Source organism: Salmo trutta, chromosome 3 (genome assembly GCF_901001165.1).
Source record: "Salmo trutta chromosome 3, fSalTru1.1, whole genome shotgun sequence".
In the NCBI taxonomy this organism is placed as follows: Eukaryota; Metazoa; Chordata; class Actinopteri; order Salmoniformes; family Salmonidae; genus Salmo; species Salmo trutta.
In genome coordinates, this window is record NC_042959.1 from 2,724,145 (window position 1) to 2,739,144 (window position 15,000).

At 43.8% G+C, this 15,000-nt stretch overlaps 1 protein-coding gene across 1 annotated transcript in view; it reads left to right on the top strand.

Annotated features, from left to right (window-relative positions):
- The window catches only part of LOC115163856 (netrin receptor unc-5 homolog), a 350,736-nt gene that overhangs the window by 295,693 nt on the left and 40,043 nt on the right, over positions 1-15,000 (top strand). Inside the window, exon 3 of the mRNA XM_029716070.1 lies at positions 3,189-3,332. Within this exon, the coding sequence (XP_029571930.1) occupies positions 3,189-3,332 (144 nt within the window). The remainder of the gene's footprint in view (positions 1-3,188; positions 3,333-15,000) is intronic.

Sequence of the window (15,000 nt, forward strand, 5' to 3'; positions counted from 1 at the left end):
TAACTGTCTGGATTACCGCCCACAAAATGACTCCTCTTCACGTCCCTACTTAACGACCCCTTTAGGTGTTGGGCTTGTTTGTATTTACATTTGTATTTTTTTTGGGGGGGGGGGGGGGGGGGGTGCTCTTCTTTTAAATAAATCCTTATTTGCTGGCGGCCATTGCAATGTTCTCCTCTCAAACCAAGTTTGCAGGATTCAGTTCTGGTTCTAGATGGACTATACAGGTCTATACAGACCTCGGTTCTGTCTCTAGATGGACTCTATATAGACCTCAGTTCTGGTTCTAGATGGACTCTATATAGACCTCAGTTCTGGTTCTAGATGGACTCTATGCATATATATATATATATATATATATATATATATATATATATATATATATATATATATATGTAGTTACCTTTGGTAGTTCTAGACTTCTTTTGGATCCTGACTTCTGTATCCACTGCTTCTGTCTGATCTACTGTATGTCATGACCCCAGACTAAACACAAACTCAACTCCTTTACTCTGACCCCTGGCGGTGTCCTGACTCTGAACGGTTACTCTGACCCCTGGCGGTGTCCTGACTCTGAACGGTTACTCTGACCCCTGGCGGTGTCCTGACTCTGAACGGTTACTCTGACCCCTGGCGGTGTCCTGACTCTGAACGGTTACTCTGACCCCTGGCGGTGTCCTGACTCTGAACGGTTACTCTGACCCCTGGCACTGTCCTGACTCTGAACGGTTACTCTGACCCCTGGCGGTGTCCTGACTCTGAACGGTTACTCTGACCCCTGGCGGTGTCCTGACTCTGAACGGTTACTCTGACCCCTGGCGGTGTCCTGACTCTGAACGGTTACTCTGACCCCTGGCGGTGTCCTGACTCTGAACGGTTACTCTGACCCCTGGCGGTGTCCTGACTCTGAACGGTTACTCTGACCCCTGGCGGTGTCCTGACTCTGAACGGTTACTCTGACCCCTGACGGTGTCCTGACTCTGAACGGTTACTCTGACCCCTGGCGGTGTCCTGACTCTGAACGGTTACTCTGACCCCTGGCGGTGTCCTGACTCTGATGGGTTACTCTGACCCCTGGCGGTGTCCTGACTCTGAACGGTTACTCTGACCCCTGCTGGTGTCCTGACTCTGACCCCTGACGGTGTCCTGACTCTGAACGGTTACTCTGACCCCTGGCGGTGTCCTGACTCTGAACGGTTACTCTGACCCCTGGCGGTGTCCTGACTCTGAACGGTTACTCTGACCCCTGCTGGTGTCCTGACTCTGAACGGTTACTCTGACCCCTGGCGGTGTCCTGACTCTGAACGGTTACTCTGACCCCTGGTGGTGTCCTGACTCTGAACTGTTACTCTGACCCCTGGCGGTGTCCTGACTCTGAACGTTCACTCTGACCCCTGGCGGTGTCCTGACTCTGAACGGTTACTCTGACCCCTGGCGGTGTCCTGACTCTGAACTGTTACTCTGACCCCTGGCGGTGTCCTGACTCTGAACGGTTACTCTGACCCCTGGCGGTGTCCTGACTCTGAACTGTGTCCTAACCCTAGACTGAACCTGAAGTCAATCATAATCTCAACCTCGACCTCTGCTCTGTTTCCTAACTGTCTCCTGACTCTATTCTGTATCCTTCCTATGGTCAGTGTCCTGTCTCCTGACTCTATTCTGTATCCTACCCATGGTCAGTGTCCTGTCCCCTGACTCTATTCTGTATCCTCCCTATGGTCAGTGTCCTGTCTCCTGATTATATTCTGTATCCTACCTATGGTCTGTGTCCTGTCTCCCTATTCTATTCTGTATCCTACCTATGGTCAGTGTCCTGTGTCCTGACTCTATTCTGTATCCTTTTCTATGGTCTGTGTCCTGTCTCCCTATTCTATTCTATATCCTACCTATGGTCAGTGTCCTGTGTCCTGACTCTATTCTGTATCCTGACAGTGGTCTGTATCCTGACAGTGGTCTTTGTCTTGACAGTGGTCTGTATCCTGACAGTGGTCTTTGTCTTGACAGTGGTCTGTATCCTGACAGTGGTCTGTATCCTGACAGTGGTCTGTATCCTGGCAGTGGTCTGTGTCCTGACAGTGGTCTGTATCCTGACAGTGGTCTGTATCCTGACAGTGGTCTGTGTCCTGACAGTGGTCTGTATCCTGACAGTGGTCTGTGTCCTGACAGTGGTCTGTGTCCTGACAGTGGTCTGTGTCCTGACAGTGGTCTGTGTCCTGACAGTGGTCTGTATCCTGACAGTGGTCTGTGTCCTGACAGTGGTCTGTATCCTGACAGTGGTCTGTATCCTGACAGTGGTCTGTGTCCTGACAGTGGTCTGTATCCTGACAGTGGTCTGTATCCTGACAGTGGTCTGTGTCCTGACAGTGGTCTGTGTCCTGACAGTGGTCTGTGTCCTGACAGTGGTCTGTGTGGCTTAACCTTTCTGGCGCAGGCGTTCCGCTTGCGACCCACCTCGACAACATCCGGTGAAATTGCAGAGTGCCAAATTCAAATGACAGAAAAAGTCATAATAAACTTTCATAAAAATACAAGTGTTATACATCGGCTTAAAGATTAACTTCTTGTTAATCCAGCCGCTTTGTCAGATTTCAAAAAGGCTTTACGGCGAAAGCATACCATGCGATTATCTGAGGACAGCGCCCCGTTTACAAAAGCGTACAAACATTTTCCAACCAAATAGAGGAGTCATGAAAGTCAGAAATAGCGATAAAATTAATCACTTACCTTTGAAGATCTTCATCTGGTTGCAGTCACAAGAGTCCCAGCTACACAATGAATGTTTGTTTTGTTCGATAAAGTCCCTCTTTATATCCCAAAAACTCTCTTTTGTTGGCGCGCTTCGTTCAGTAATCCACTGGCTCAAAGGCGGTCAAAACATGCAGACGAATACATCCTAATATTCTGAATCTGAACTCCTTCTCAATCCTGAACTAGACCTCTGCCTCTGGTCTTTTTCTTGATAGTGGTCTCTACGGTCTGTGTTGTAGGTCTGACTGGTCTATGTATCCTACCTCTAGACAGTCCTAACTGTAGTCTCTATGGTCTGTGTTGCAGGTCTGACTGGTCTATGTATCCTACCTCTAGACAGTCCTAACTGTAGTCTCTACGGTCTGTGTTGTAGGTCTGACTGGTCTATGTATCCTACCTCTAGACAGTCCTAACTGTAGTCTCTATGGTCTGTGTTGCAGGTCTGCCCATCATGCAAGTGAAGATAGATATCTCCAGACAGCAGGTTGAGAAGATCTTTGGTCTGGACGACTATTGGTGCCAGTGTGTCGCCTGGAGCACTACGGGAACCCAGAAGAGCCAAAAGGCATACATCAGGATTGCCTGTAAGTATTACTCTGATATAAAGCCTACGTCAGGATCGCCTGTAAGTATTACTCTGATATAAAGCCTACGTCAGGATCGCCTGTAAGTATTACTCTGATATAAAGCCTACGTCAGGATCGCCTGTAAGTATTACTCTGATATAAAGCATACATCATGATCGCCTGTAAGTATTACTCTGATATAAAGCCTACGTCAGGATCGCCTGTAAGTACAGACACAGATATACTATCATAAGATAACTGATATGAGACAGGGTTGGAACAAGGGTGTCCTATGGAACCAAGAGCAATAAGGCATCGCATGTACACTACCAGTCCAAAGTTTGGACACGACTGCTCATTCATGGGTTTTTCTTTATTTATACTATGTTCTACATTGTAGAATAATAGTACAGACATAAATACTATGACATAACTCATATGGAATCATGTAGTAACCAAAAAAAAGTGTTAAACAAATCAAAATATGTTTTCTATTTTGTAGCCACCCTTAGCCTTGATGACAGCTTTGCACACTATCAGCATTCTCTCAACCAGCTTCATGAGGTAGTCACCTGGAATGCATTTCAATTAACAGGTGTGCCTTGTTAAAAGTTAATTTGTGGAATTTCTTTCCTTAAAGCGTTTGAGCCAATCAGTTGTATTGTGACAAGGTAGGGGTGGTATACAGAAGATAGCCGTATTTGGTAAAAGACCAAGTCCATATTATGGCAAGAACAGATCAAGTAAGCAAAGAGAGACGACATTCCATCATTGCTTTAAGACATGAAGGTCAGTTAATCTGGAAAATGTCAAGAACTTTTAAAGTGTATTCAAGTGGAGTCACAAAAACCATCAAGCGCTTTTATGAAACTGTCTCTCATGAGGACCGCCACAGGAAAGGAAGACCCAGAGTTACCTCTGCTGCAGAGTATAAGTTCATTAGAGTTACCAGCTTCAGAAATTGCAGCCCAAATAAATGCTTCACAGAGTTCAAGTAACAGACACATCTCAACATCAACTGTTCAGAGGAGAATCAGGCCTTCAGGCCTTCATGGTTGAATTGCTGCAAAGAAACCACCACTAAAGGACATCAATAAGAAGAAGAGACTTGCTTGGGCCAAGAAACACGAGCAATGGATTTTAAAATTGTCCTTTGGTCTGATGAGTCCAAATTTGAGATTTTTGGTTCCCAACCGCCATGTCTTTGTGAGACGCAGAGTAGGTGAACGGATGATCTCCACATGTGGGGTTCCCACCGTGAAGCATGGAGGAGGAGGTGTGATGGTGGGGGGGGGATGCTTTGCTGGTGACACTGTCAGTGATTTATTTATAATTCAAGGCACACTTAACCAGCATGGCTACCACAGCATTCTGCGTCGATACGCAAGACCATCTGGTTTGGTCTTAGTGAGACTATCATTTGTTTTTCAACAGGACGATGACCCAAAGCATACCTCCAGGCTGTGTAAGGGCTATTTGATCAAGAAGGAGAGTGATGGAGTGCCGCATCAGATGACCTGGCCTCCACAATCACCCAACCTCAACCCAATTCAGATACTTTGGGATGAGTTTGACCGCAGAGTGAAGGAAAAGCAGCCAACAAGTGCTCAGCATATGTGGGAACTCCTTCAAGACTGTTGGAAAAGCATTACAGGTGTAGCTGGTTGAAAGAATGCCAAGAGTGTGCAAAGCTGTCATCAAGGCAAAGGGTTTATTTGTAACACTTTTTTGCTTACTAAAAGATTCCATATGTGTTATTTCATGGCTTCACTAAAATAAAGAAATCGCTTGAATGAGTAGGTGTGTCCAAACTTTTGACTGGTACTGTATGTACAGACACAGGTAATCACTGTCATAGGATACTGGGTATGAACCCCATAACGACTCAATACCCCATAATGACTCAATACCCCATAACAACTCAATACCCCATAATGACTCAATACCCCATAATGACTCAATACCCCATAATAACTCAATACCCCATAATGACTCAATACCCCATAATGACTCAATACCCCATAATGACTCAATACCCAATAATGACACAAAACCCCATAATGACTCAATACCCCATAATGACTCAATACCCCATAATAACACAATACCCCATAATGACTCAATACCCCATGACTCAATACCCCATAATGACTCAATACCTAATAATGACTCAATACCCCATAATGACTCAATACCCAATAATGACACAAAACCCCATAATGACTCAATACCCCATAATGACTCACTACCCCATAATGACCCAATACCCCATAATGACACAAAACCCCATAATGACTCAAAACCCCATAATGACTCAATACCCCATAATGACTCAATACCCCATAATGACTCAAAACCCCATAATGACTCAATACCCCATAATGACTCAATACCCCATAATGACTCAAAACCCCATAATGACTCAATACCCCATAACAACTCAATACCCCATAATGACTCAATACCCCATAATGACTCAATACCCAATAATGATACCATACCCCATAATGACACAATAGTCCATAATGACACAATAGTCCATAATGAAAAAGCAAAAACAGGTCTTTAGAAATGTTTGCAAATGTTTAAAAAATTAAAAACACAAATGCCTTATTTACATAAGTATTCAGACCCTTTGCTATGAGATTCAAAATTGAGCTCAGCTGCATCCTGTTTCCATTGATCATCCTTGAGATGTTTCTACAACTTGGAGTCCACCTGTGGTAAATTCAATTGATTGGACATGATTTGGAAAGGCACACACCTGTTTATATAAGGTCCCACAGTTGACAGTGTTTGTCAGAGCAAAATCCAAGCCATGAGGTCGAAGAAATTGTCCGTAGAACTTCGAGACATGATTGTGTCGAGGCACAGATCTGGGGAAGGGTACCAAAAAATGTCTGTATCATTGAAGGTCCCCAAGAACACAGTGGCCTCCATCATTCTTAAATGGAAGAAGTTTCCATCCATCAAGACTCGTCCTAGAGCTGGCCACCCGACCCAACTGAGCAATCGGGGGGAGAAGGGCCTTGGTCAGAGAGGTCACCAAGAACCCGATGTTCATTCTGACAGAGCTCCTGTGTTCCTCTGTGGAGATGGGAGAACCTTCCAGAAGGACAATGATCTCTGCAGCACTCCACCAATCAGGCCTTTGTGGTAGAGTGGCCAGACGGAAGCCACTCCTCAGTAAATGGCACATGACAGCCCGCTTGGAGTTTGTCAATGGCACCTAAAGGACTTTCAGACCATGAGAAACAAGATTCTCTGGTCTGATAAATCCAAGAATGAACTATTTGGCCTGAATGCCAAGCGTCACGTCTGGAGGAAACCTGGCACCATCCCTACGCTGAAGCATGGTGGACGCAGCATCATGCTGTGGGGATGTTTTTCAGTGGCAGGGACTGGGAGACTAGTCAGGATTAAGGGAAAAATGAACAGAGTAAAGTACAGAGAGATCCTTGATGAAAACCTGCTCCAGAGCGCTCAGGACCTCAGACTGGGGCGAAGGTTCAGCTTCCAATAGGACAACGACCCTAAGCACACAGCCAAGGAAGTGCAGGAGTGGTTTCAGGACAAGTCTCTGAATGTCCTTGAGTGGCCCAGCCAGAGCCCGGACTTAAACCCAATCAAACATCTCTGGAGAGACCTGAAAATAGCTGTGCAGCGATGCTCCCCATCCAACCTGACAGAGCTTGAGAGGATGTGCAGAGAGGAATGGGAGAAACTCCCAAAGTACAGGTTTGCCAAGCTTGTAGCGTCATACCCAAAAAGACTCGAAGCTGTAATCGCTGCCGAAGGTGCTTCAACAAAGTACAGATTAAAGGGTCTGAATACTGATGTAAATGTGATATTTCCGTTTTTTTATTTGTAATACATTTGCAAGAATTTCTAAAAACCTGTTTTCACTTTGTCATTATGGGGTATTGTGATGTCATTATGGGGTATTGTGATGTCATTATGGGGTATTGTGATGTCATTATGGGGTATTGTGATGTCATTATGGGGTATTGTGATGTCATTATGGGGTATTGTGATGTCATTATGGGGTATTGTGTGTAAATTGATCAGGAATTATTATTTTTGAAATCCATTTCATATTAAGGCTGTTATGTCACAAAATGTGGAAAAAGTCAAGGGGTCTGAATACTTTCCGATTACACTTTATCTTCCCAACTGTATTGATAATTCAATCCCTGATTCTCCCTAGACTCTCCTGGCAGTATTGATCAATGGATTGTGTATACTGTAATCTCTGAATGACTGTAATGTTGTTATTATGTCCCTTTAGAGATGACTCAACACAGCCTCCGAGGACAAACCATTTATTCATACAGGTTATTCTCATTGAGATACAATCTCTGTACATATTTTACAAGAGAGACTATTGACCTGCCGGTGGTTATTATGTGCCTTTGGGGAAAAGACAAGACTTTACTTAACACGTTACCCGAAGCCTGCGAGGCCAAGTCAATCATTATAATGTGTCTTTGGGGATGAAAAGAGACTCTCATAGTCTGTCTGACAGTAGAGATATCCTGTAGAGAAGAGACTCTCATAGTGGTGTCTGACAGTAGAGATATCCTGTAGAGAAGAGACTCTCATAGTGGTGTCTGACAGTAGAGATATCCTATAGAGAAGAGACTCTCATAGTGGTGTCTGACAGTAGAGATATCCTATAGAGAAGAGACTCTCATAGTGGTGTCTGACAGTAGAGATATCCTGTAGAGAAGAGACTCTCATAGTCTGTCTGACAGTAGAGATATCCTGTAGAGAAGAGACTCTCATAGTGGTGTCTGACAGTAGAGATATCCTGTAGAGAAGAGACTCTCATAGTGGTGTCTGACAGTAGAGATATCCTATAGAGAAGAGACTCTCATAGTGGTGTCTGACAGTAGAGATATCCTATAGAGAAGAGACTCTCATAGTGGTGTCTGACAGTAGAGATATCCTGTAGAGAAGAGACTCTCATAGTGGTGTCTGACAGTAGAGATATCCTATAGAGAAGAGACTCTCATAGTGGTGTCTGACAGTACAGATATCCTGTAGAGAAGAGACTCTCATAGTGGTGTCTGACAGTAGAGATATCCTATAGAGAAGAGACTCTCATAGTGGTGTCTGACAGTAGAGATATCCTGTTGAGAAGAGACTCTCATAGTGGTGTCTGACAGTAGAGATATCCTGTAGAGAAGAGACTCTCATAGTCTGTCTGACAGTACAGATATCCTGTAGAGAAGAGACTCTCATAGTGGTGTCTGACAGTACAGATATCCTGTAGAGAAGAGACTCTCATAGTGGTGTCTGACAGTAGAGATATCCTGTAGAGAAGAGACTCTCATAGTGGTGTCTGACAGTAGAGATATCCTGTAGAGAAGAGACTCTCATAGTGGTGTCTGACAGTACAGATATCCTGTAGAGAAGAGACTCTCATAGTGGTGTCTGACAGTAGAGATATCCTATAGAGAAGAGACTCTCATAGTGGTGTCTGACAGTAGAGATATCCTGTAGAGAAGAGACTCTCATAGTGGTGTCTGACAGTACAGATATCCTGTAGAGAAGAGACTCTCATAGTGGTGTCTGACAGTAGAGATATCCTGTAGAGAAGAGACTCTCATAGTGGTGTCTGACAGTACAGATATCCTGTAGAGAAGAGACTCTCATAGTGGTGTCTGACAGTACAGATATCCTGCAGAGAAGAGACTCTCATAGTGTTGTCTGACAGTAGAGATATCCTGTAGAGAAGAGACTCTCATAGTGGTGTCTGACAGTAGAGATATCCTGTAGAGAAGAGACTCTCATAGTGGTGTCTGACAGTAGAGATATCCTGTAGAGAAGAGACTCTCATAGTGGTGTCTGACAGTAGAGATATCCTGTAGAGAAGAGACTCTCATAGTGGTGTCTGACAGTAGAGATATCCTGTAGAGAAGAGACTCTCATAGTGGTGTCTGACAGTAGAGATATCCTGTAGAGAAGAGACTCTCATAGTGGTGTCTGACAGTACAGATATCCTGTAGAGAAGAGACTCTCATAGTGGTGTCTGACAGTAGAGATATCCTGTAGAGAAGAGACTCTCATAGTGGTGTCTGACAGTAGAGATATCCTGTAGAGAAGAGACTCTCATAGTGGTGTCTGACAGTAGAGATATCCTGTAGAGAAGAGACTCTCATAGTGGTGTCTGACAGTAGAGATATCCTGTAGAGAAGAGACTCTCATAGTGGTGTCTGACAGTACAGATATCCTGTAGAGAAGAGACTCTCATAGTGGTGTCTGACAGTAGAGATATCCTGTAGAGAAGAGACTCTCATAGTGGTGTCTGACAGTAGAGATATCCTGTAGAGAAGAGACTCTCATAGTGGTGTCTGACAGTAGAGATATCCTGTAGAGAAGAGACTCTCATAGTGGTGTCTGACAGTACAGATATCCTGTAGAGAAGAGACTCTCATAGTGGTGTCTGACAGTACAGATATCCTGTAGAGAAGAGACTCTCATAGTGGTGTCTGACAGTAGAGATATCCTGTAGAGAAGAGACTCTCATAGTGGTGTCTGACAGTACAGATATCCTGTAGAGAAGAGACTCTCATAGTGGTGTCAGACAGTACAGATATCCTGTAGAGAAGAGACTCTCATAGTGGTGTCTGACAGTAGAGATATCCTGTAGAGAAGAGACTCTCATAGTGGTGTCTGACAGTACAGATATCCTGTAGAGAAGAGACTCTCATGGTGGTGTCTGACAGTAGAGATATCCTGTAGAGAAGAGACTCTCATAGTGGTGTCTGACAGTACAGATATCCTGTAGAGAAGAGACTCTCATAGTGGTGTCTGACAGTAGAGATATCCTGTAGCGAAGAGACTCTCATAGTGGTGTCTGACAGTACAGATATCCTGTAGAGAAGAGACTCTCATAGTGGTGTCTGACAGTAGAGATATCCTGTAGAGAAGAGACTCTCATAGTGGTGTCTGACAGTAGAGATATCCTGTAGAGAAGAGACTCTCATAGTGGTGTCTGAGAGTACAGATATCCTGTAGAGAAGAGACTCTCATAGTGGTGTCTGACAGTACAGATATCCTGTAGAGAAGAGACTCTCATAGTGGTGTCTGACAGTAGAGATATCCTGTAGAGAAGAGACTCTCATAGTGGTGTCTGACAGTAATGATATCCTGTAGAGAAGAGACTCTCATAGTGGTGTCTGACAGTACAGATATCCTGTAGAGAAGAGACTCTCATAGTGGTGTCTGACAGTAGAGATATCCTGTAGAGAAGAGACTCTCATAGTGGTGTCTGACAGTACAGATATCCTGTAGAGAAGAGACTCTCATAGTGGTGTCTGACAGTACAGATAGCCCCATAGGCCACGTCAATGTTTTCTAACATAATGTGAATAAGATTTAGTGAATGATGTTGGGGAGGGACAGTACAAATGGTACCCTATTCCCTATGAAGTCCACTACGTTTGTACAGATCCCTATGGGCCTTGGTCAAACGTAGTGCACTACATAAGGAATAGGATGCCTTTTGGGATGCATCCATACATAATGATCTACACCACAGTAAATATATCAGCAATGACATCTATGATGAGAATAAAAACAGACTGGAGATTTAGCAGTGTGAGGCAGTGCCAAATCTGCCTAGGGATATGAGAGAGAGAGAGAGAGAGGGGGTAGGAGAGAGAGAGGGGAGAGAAGGAGAGAGGGGGGAGAGAAGGAGAGAGGGGGAGAGAGGGGAGAGAGAGGGGAGAGAAGGAGAGAGGGGTGAGAGAGGGGAGAGAGAGGGGAGAGAGAGAGAGAGAGGGGAGAGAGAGGGGGGAGAGAGAGAGAGAGGAGAGAGAGAGGAGAAAGAGAGAGAGAACAAAAGTGAGCGAGAGATGAGAGATGAACCTGGAGATTAACCTGGAAGGAGAGAGAGAGAGAGGGAGGGAGAGAGAGAGAGATGGAGAGAGAGTGACAGCTGCACATATGCCCAGGCTGTGAGCAGAGCAACAGGCCCAACCACCACTAATGCACCCCCCTAAGCCCCAACCTGCATCCTAAGAGGTATGTATCAGATGCTCACCATGCTCTGCTCACACCTACTGTAATGGAAAACAACACTAGACACTCCAGAACACAAACCTTTTACTATCAAATCCTGGAAAATACAAGGTCTGAGCAGGGAAAAGAGCAGGAACCCAGACTCCATCAAATACATTGGGTGACAGTATTCCCTTTGAAATACGCCCCTCAAGACATAACTATGACAAAAAGAACCAACAAAAATGGGGCACAACTCCTACGCTCGCTGGGTCTGTACAAAGTCAATAGTAGGCTTTGAGGGGACTTCTACGGTAGGTACACTTACAGCTCATCTCTTGAATGGCAGTACTGTAGACTACTTTATCACTGACCTCAACCCAGAGTCTCTCAGAGCGTTCACAGTCAGCCCACTGACACCCCTGTCAGATCACAGCAAAATCACAGTCTACTTGAACAGAGCAATACTCATTCATGATGCATCAAAGCCAAAGGAACTGAATAATATTAAGAAATGCTATAGATGGAAGGAATGTAGTGTAGAAATCTATTAAATATTAAATTAGGCATCAACAAGTTCAATCCCTTTTAGACAACTTCCTGGACAAAATGTTCCACTGTAACAGTGAAGGTGTAAACTTGGCAGTAGAAAACCTAAACAGTATATTTGACCTCTCAGCTTCCCTGTCAAATCAAAACATTTCAAGCAGACAACCTAAGCAAATTAACAACAATGGCAAATGGTTTGATGAAGAAAGCAAAAACCTAAGAAAGAAGTTGAGAAACCTGTCCAACCAAAAACATAAAGACCCAGAAAACCTGAGTCTACGCCTTCACTATGGTGAATCACTAAAACAATACAGAAATACGCTACGGAGAAAGAAGGAACAGCACATCAGAAATCAGCTCAATGTAATTGAAGAATCCATAGAATCTAACCACTTCTGGGAAAATTGGAAAACACTAAACAAACAACAACACAAAGAGTTATCTATCCAAAATGGAGGTGTGTGGATAAAGCACTTCTCTGATATTGTTGTCTCGATAACAAAGAACAAACAGCAAAAACATATACGTGATCAATTACAAGTCTTAGAATCAACTATTAAAGACTACCAGAAGCCACTGGATTCTCCAATTACATTGAATGAACTACAGGACTTTTTTCCATATTATCATATAACAGACCACGTATTCACCCTGCAAACCCTAATTGACAAAGAAACAAACCAAAACAAAGGCAAAGTCTTCTCATGCTTTGTTGATTCCAAAAAAGATTTTGACTCAATTTGGCATGACGGTCTGCTATACAAATGGATGGAAACTGGTGTTGGGGGGAAAACATACGACATTATAAAATCTATATACACAAACAACAAGTGTGGGATTAAAATTGACAAAAAAAAACACACATTAAGCCCCACCCTCTTCAACATATATATCAACGAATTGGCGAGGGCACTAGAACAGTCTGCAGCACCCGGCCTCACCCTACTAAAATCTGAAGTCAAATGTCTACTGTTTGCTAATGATCTGGTGCTTCTGTCCCCAACCAAGGAGAGCCTACAGCAACACCTAGATCTTCTGCACAGATTCTGTCAGACCTGGGCCCTGACAGTAAATCTCAGACAGACAAAAATAATGGTGTTCCCCAAAAAAATACTAATTCCATCTAGACACTGTTGCTTAGAGAGCACACAAAAAACTATACATACCTCGGCCTAAACATCAGTGCCACAGGTAACTTCCACAGAGCTTCGAACGATCTGAAAGACAAGTCAAGAAGGGCCTTCTACGCCATCAAAAGGAACATAAAATTCAACATACCAATTAGGATCTTGAAAAAAAATACTTGAATCAGTTATAGAACCTATTGCCCTTCATGGTTGTGAGGTCTGGGATCTGTTCACCAGCTTTGACTATGTATAGACTCAGTGAGCATGGCCTTGCTATTGAGAAAGGCCGCCATAGGCAGACCTGGCTCTCAAGAGAAGACAGGCTATGTGCAACACTGCCCACAAAATGAAGTGGAAACTGAGCTGCACTTCCTAAACCTCCTGCCAAATGTATGACCATATTAGAGACACATATTTCCCTCAGATTACACACAGATCCACAAAGAATTCGAAAACACATACATTTTGATAAACTCCCATATCTACTGGGTGAAATACCACAGTGTTTCATCACAGCAGCAAGATTTGTGACCTGTTGCCAGAAGAATAGGTCAACCAGTGAAGAACAAAACACCATTGTAAATACAACGCAGATGTATGTTTATTTATTTTCCCTTTTGTACTTTAACTATTTGCACATCGTTACAACACTGTATATAGACATAATATGAGATGTGTAATGTTTACTGTACACTGTTTATTATTTATTTCACTTTTGTTTATTATCTATTCCCTTTGCTTTGGCAATGTTAACATATGTTTCCCATGCCAATAAAGCCCTTAAATACATACTGTAAATATGCATTACTCCAAACAGAACAGAACAGAACAGAACAGAACAGAGAGGAACAGAACAGAGGAACAGAGAGGAACAGAACAGAGAGGAACAGAGAGGAACAGAACAGAGAGGAACAGAACAGAGAGGAACAGAACAGAGAGGAACAGAACAGAACAGAGAGGAACAGAACAGAACAAAACAGAACAGAGAGGAACAGAACAGAACAGAGAAGAACAGAACAGAACAGAGAGGAACAGAACAGAACAGAACAGAACAGAACAGAGAGGAACAGAACAGAACAGAACAGAGAGGAACAGAACACAACAGAACAGAACAGAGAGGAACAGAACACAACAGAGAGGAACAGAACAGAGAGGAACAGAACAGAGAGGAACAGAACAGAACAGAGAGGAACAGAACAGAGAGGAACAGAACAGAGAGGAACAGAACAGAACAGAGAGGAACAGAACAGAACAGAGAGGAACAGAACAGAACAGAGAGGAACAGAACAGAGAGGAACAGAACAGAACAGAGAGGAACAGAACAGAGAGGAACAGAACAGAACAGAGAAGAACAGAACAGAACAGAGAAGAACAGAACAGAACAGAACAGAACAGAGAGGAACAGAACACAACAGAGAGGAACAGAACAGAGAGGAACAGAACAGAGAGGAACAGAACAGAACAGAGAGGAACAGAACAGAACAGAGAGGAACAGAACAGAGAGGAACAGAACAGAACAGAGAAGAACAGAACAGAGCAGAACAGAACAGAGAGGAACAGAACACAACAGAGAGGAACAGAACAGAACAGAGAGGAACAGAACAGAGAGGAACAGAACAGAGAGGAACAGAACAGAGAGGAACAGAACAGAGAGGAACAGAACAGAACAGAACAGAGAGGAACAGAACAGAACAGAACAGAACAGAGAGGAACAGAACAGAGAGGAACAGAACAGAGAGGAACAGAACAGAGAGGAACAGAACAGAGAGGAACAGAACAGAACAGAGAGGAACAGAACAGAACAGAACAGAACAGAGAGGAACAGAACAGAGAGGAACAGAACAGAGAGGAACAGAACAGAGAGGAACAGAACAGAGAGGACAGAACAGAGAGGAACAGAAGGAACAGAACAGAGAGAACAGAACAGAGAGGAACAGAACAGAGAGGAACAGAACAGAACAGAACAGAGAGGAACAGAACAGAACAGAACAGAACAGAGAGGA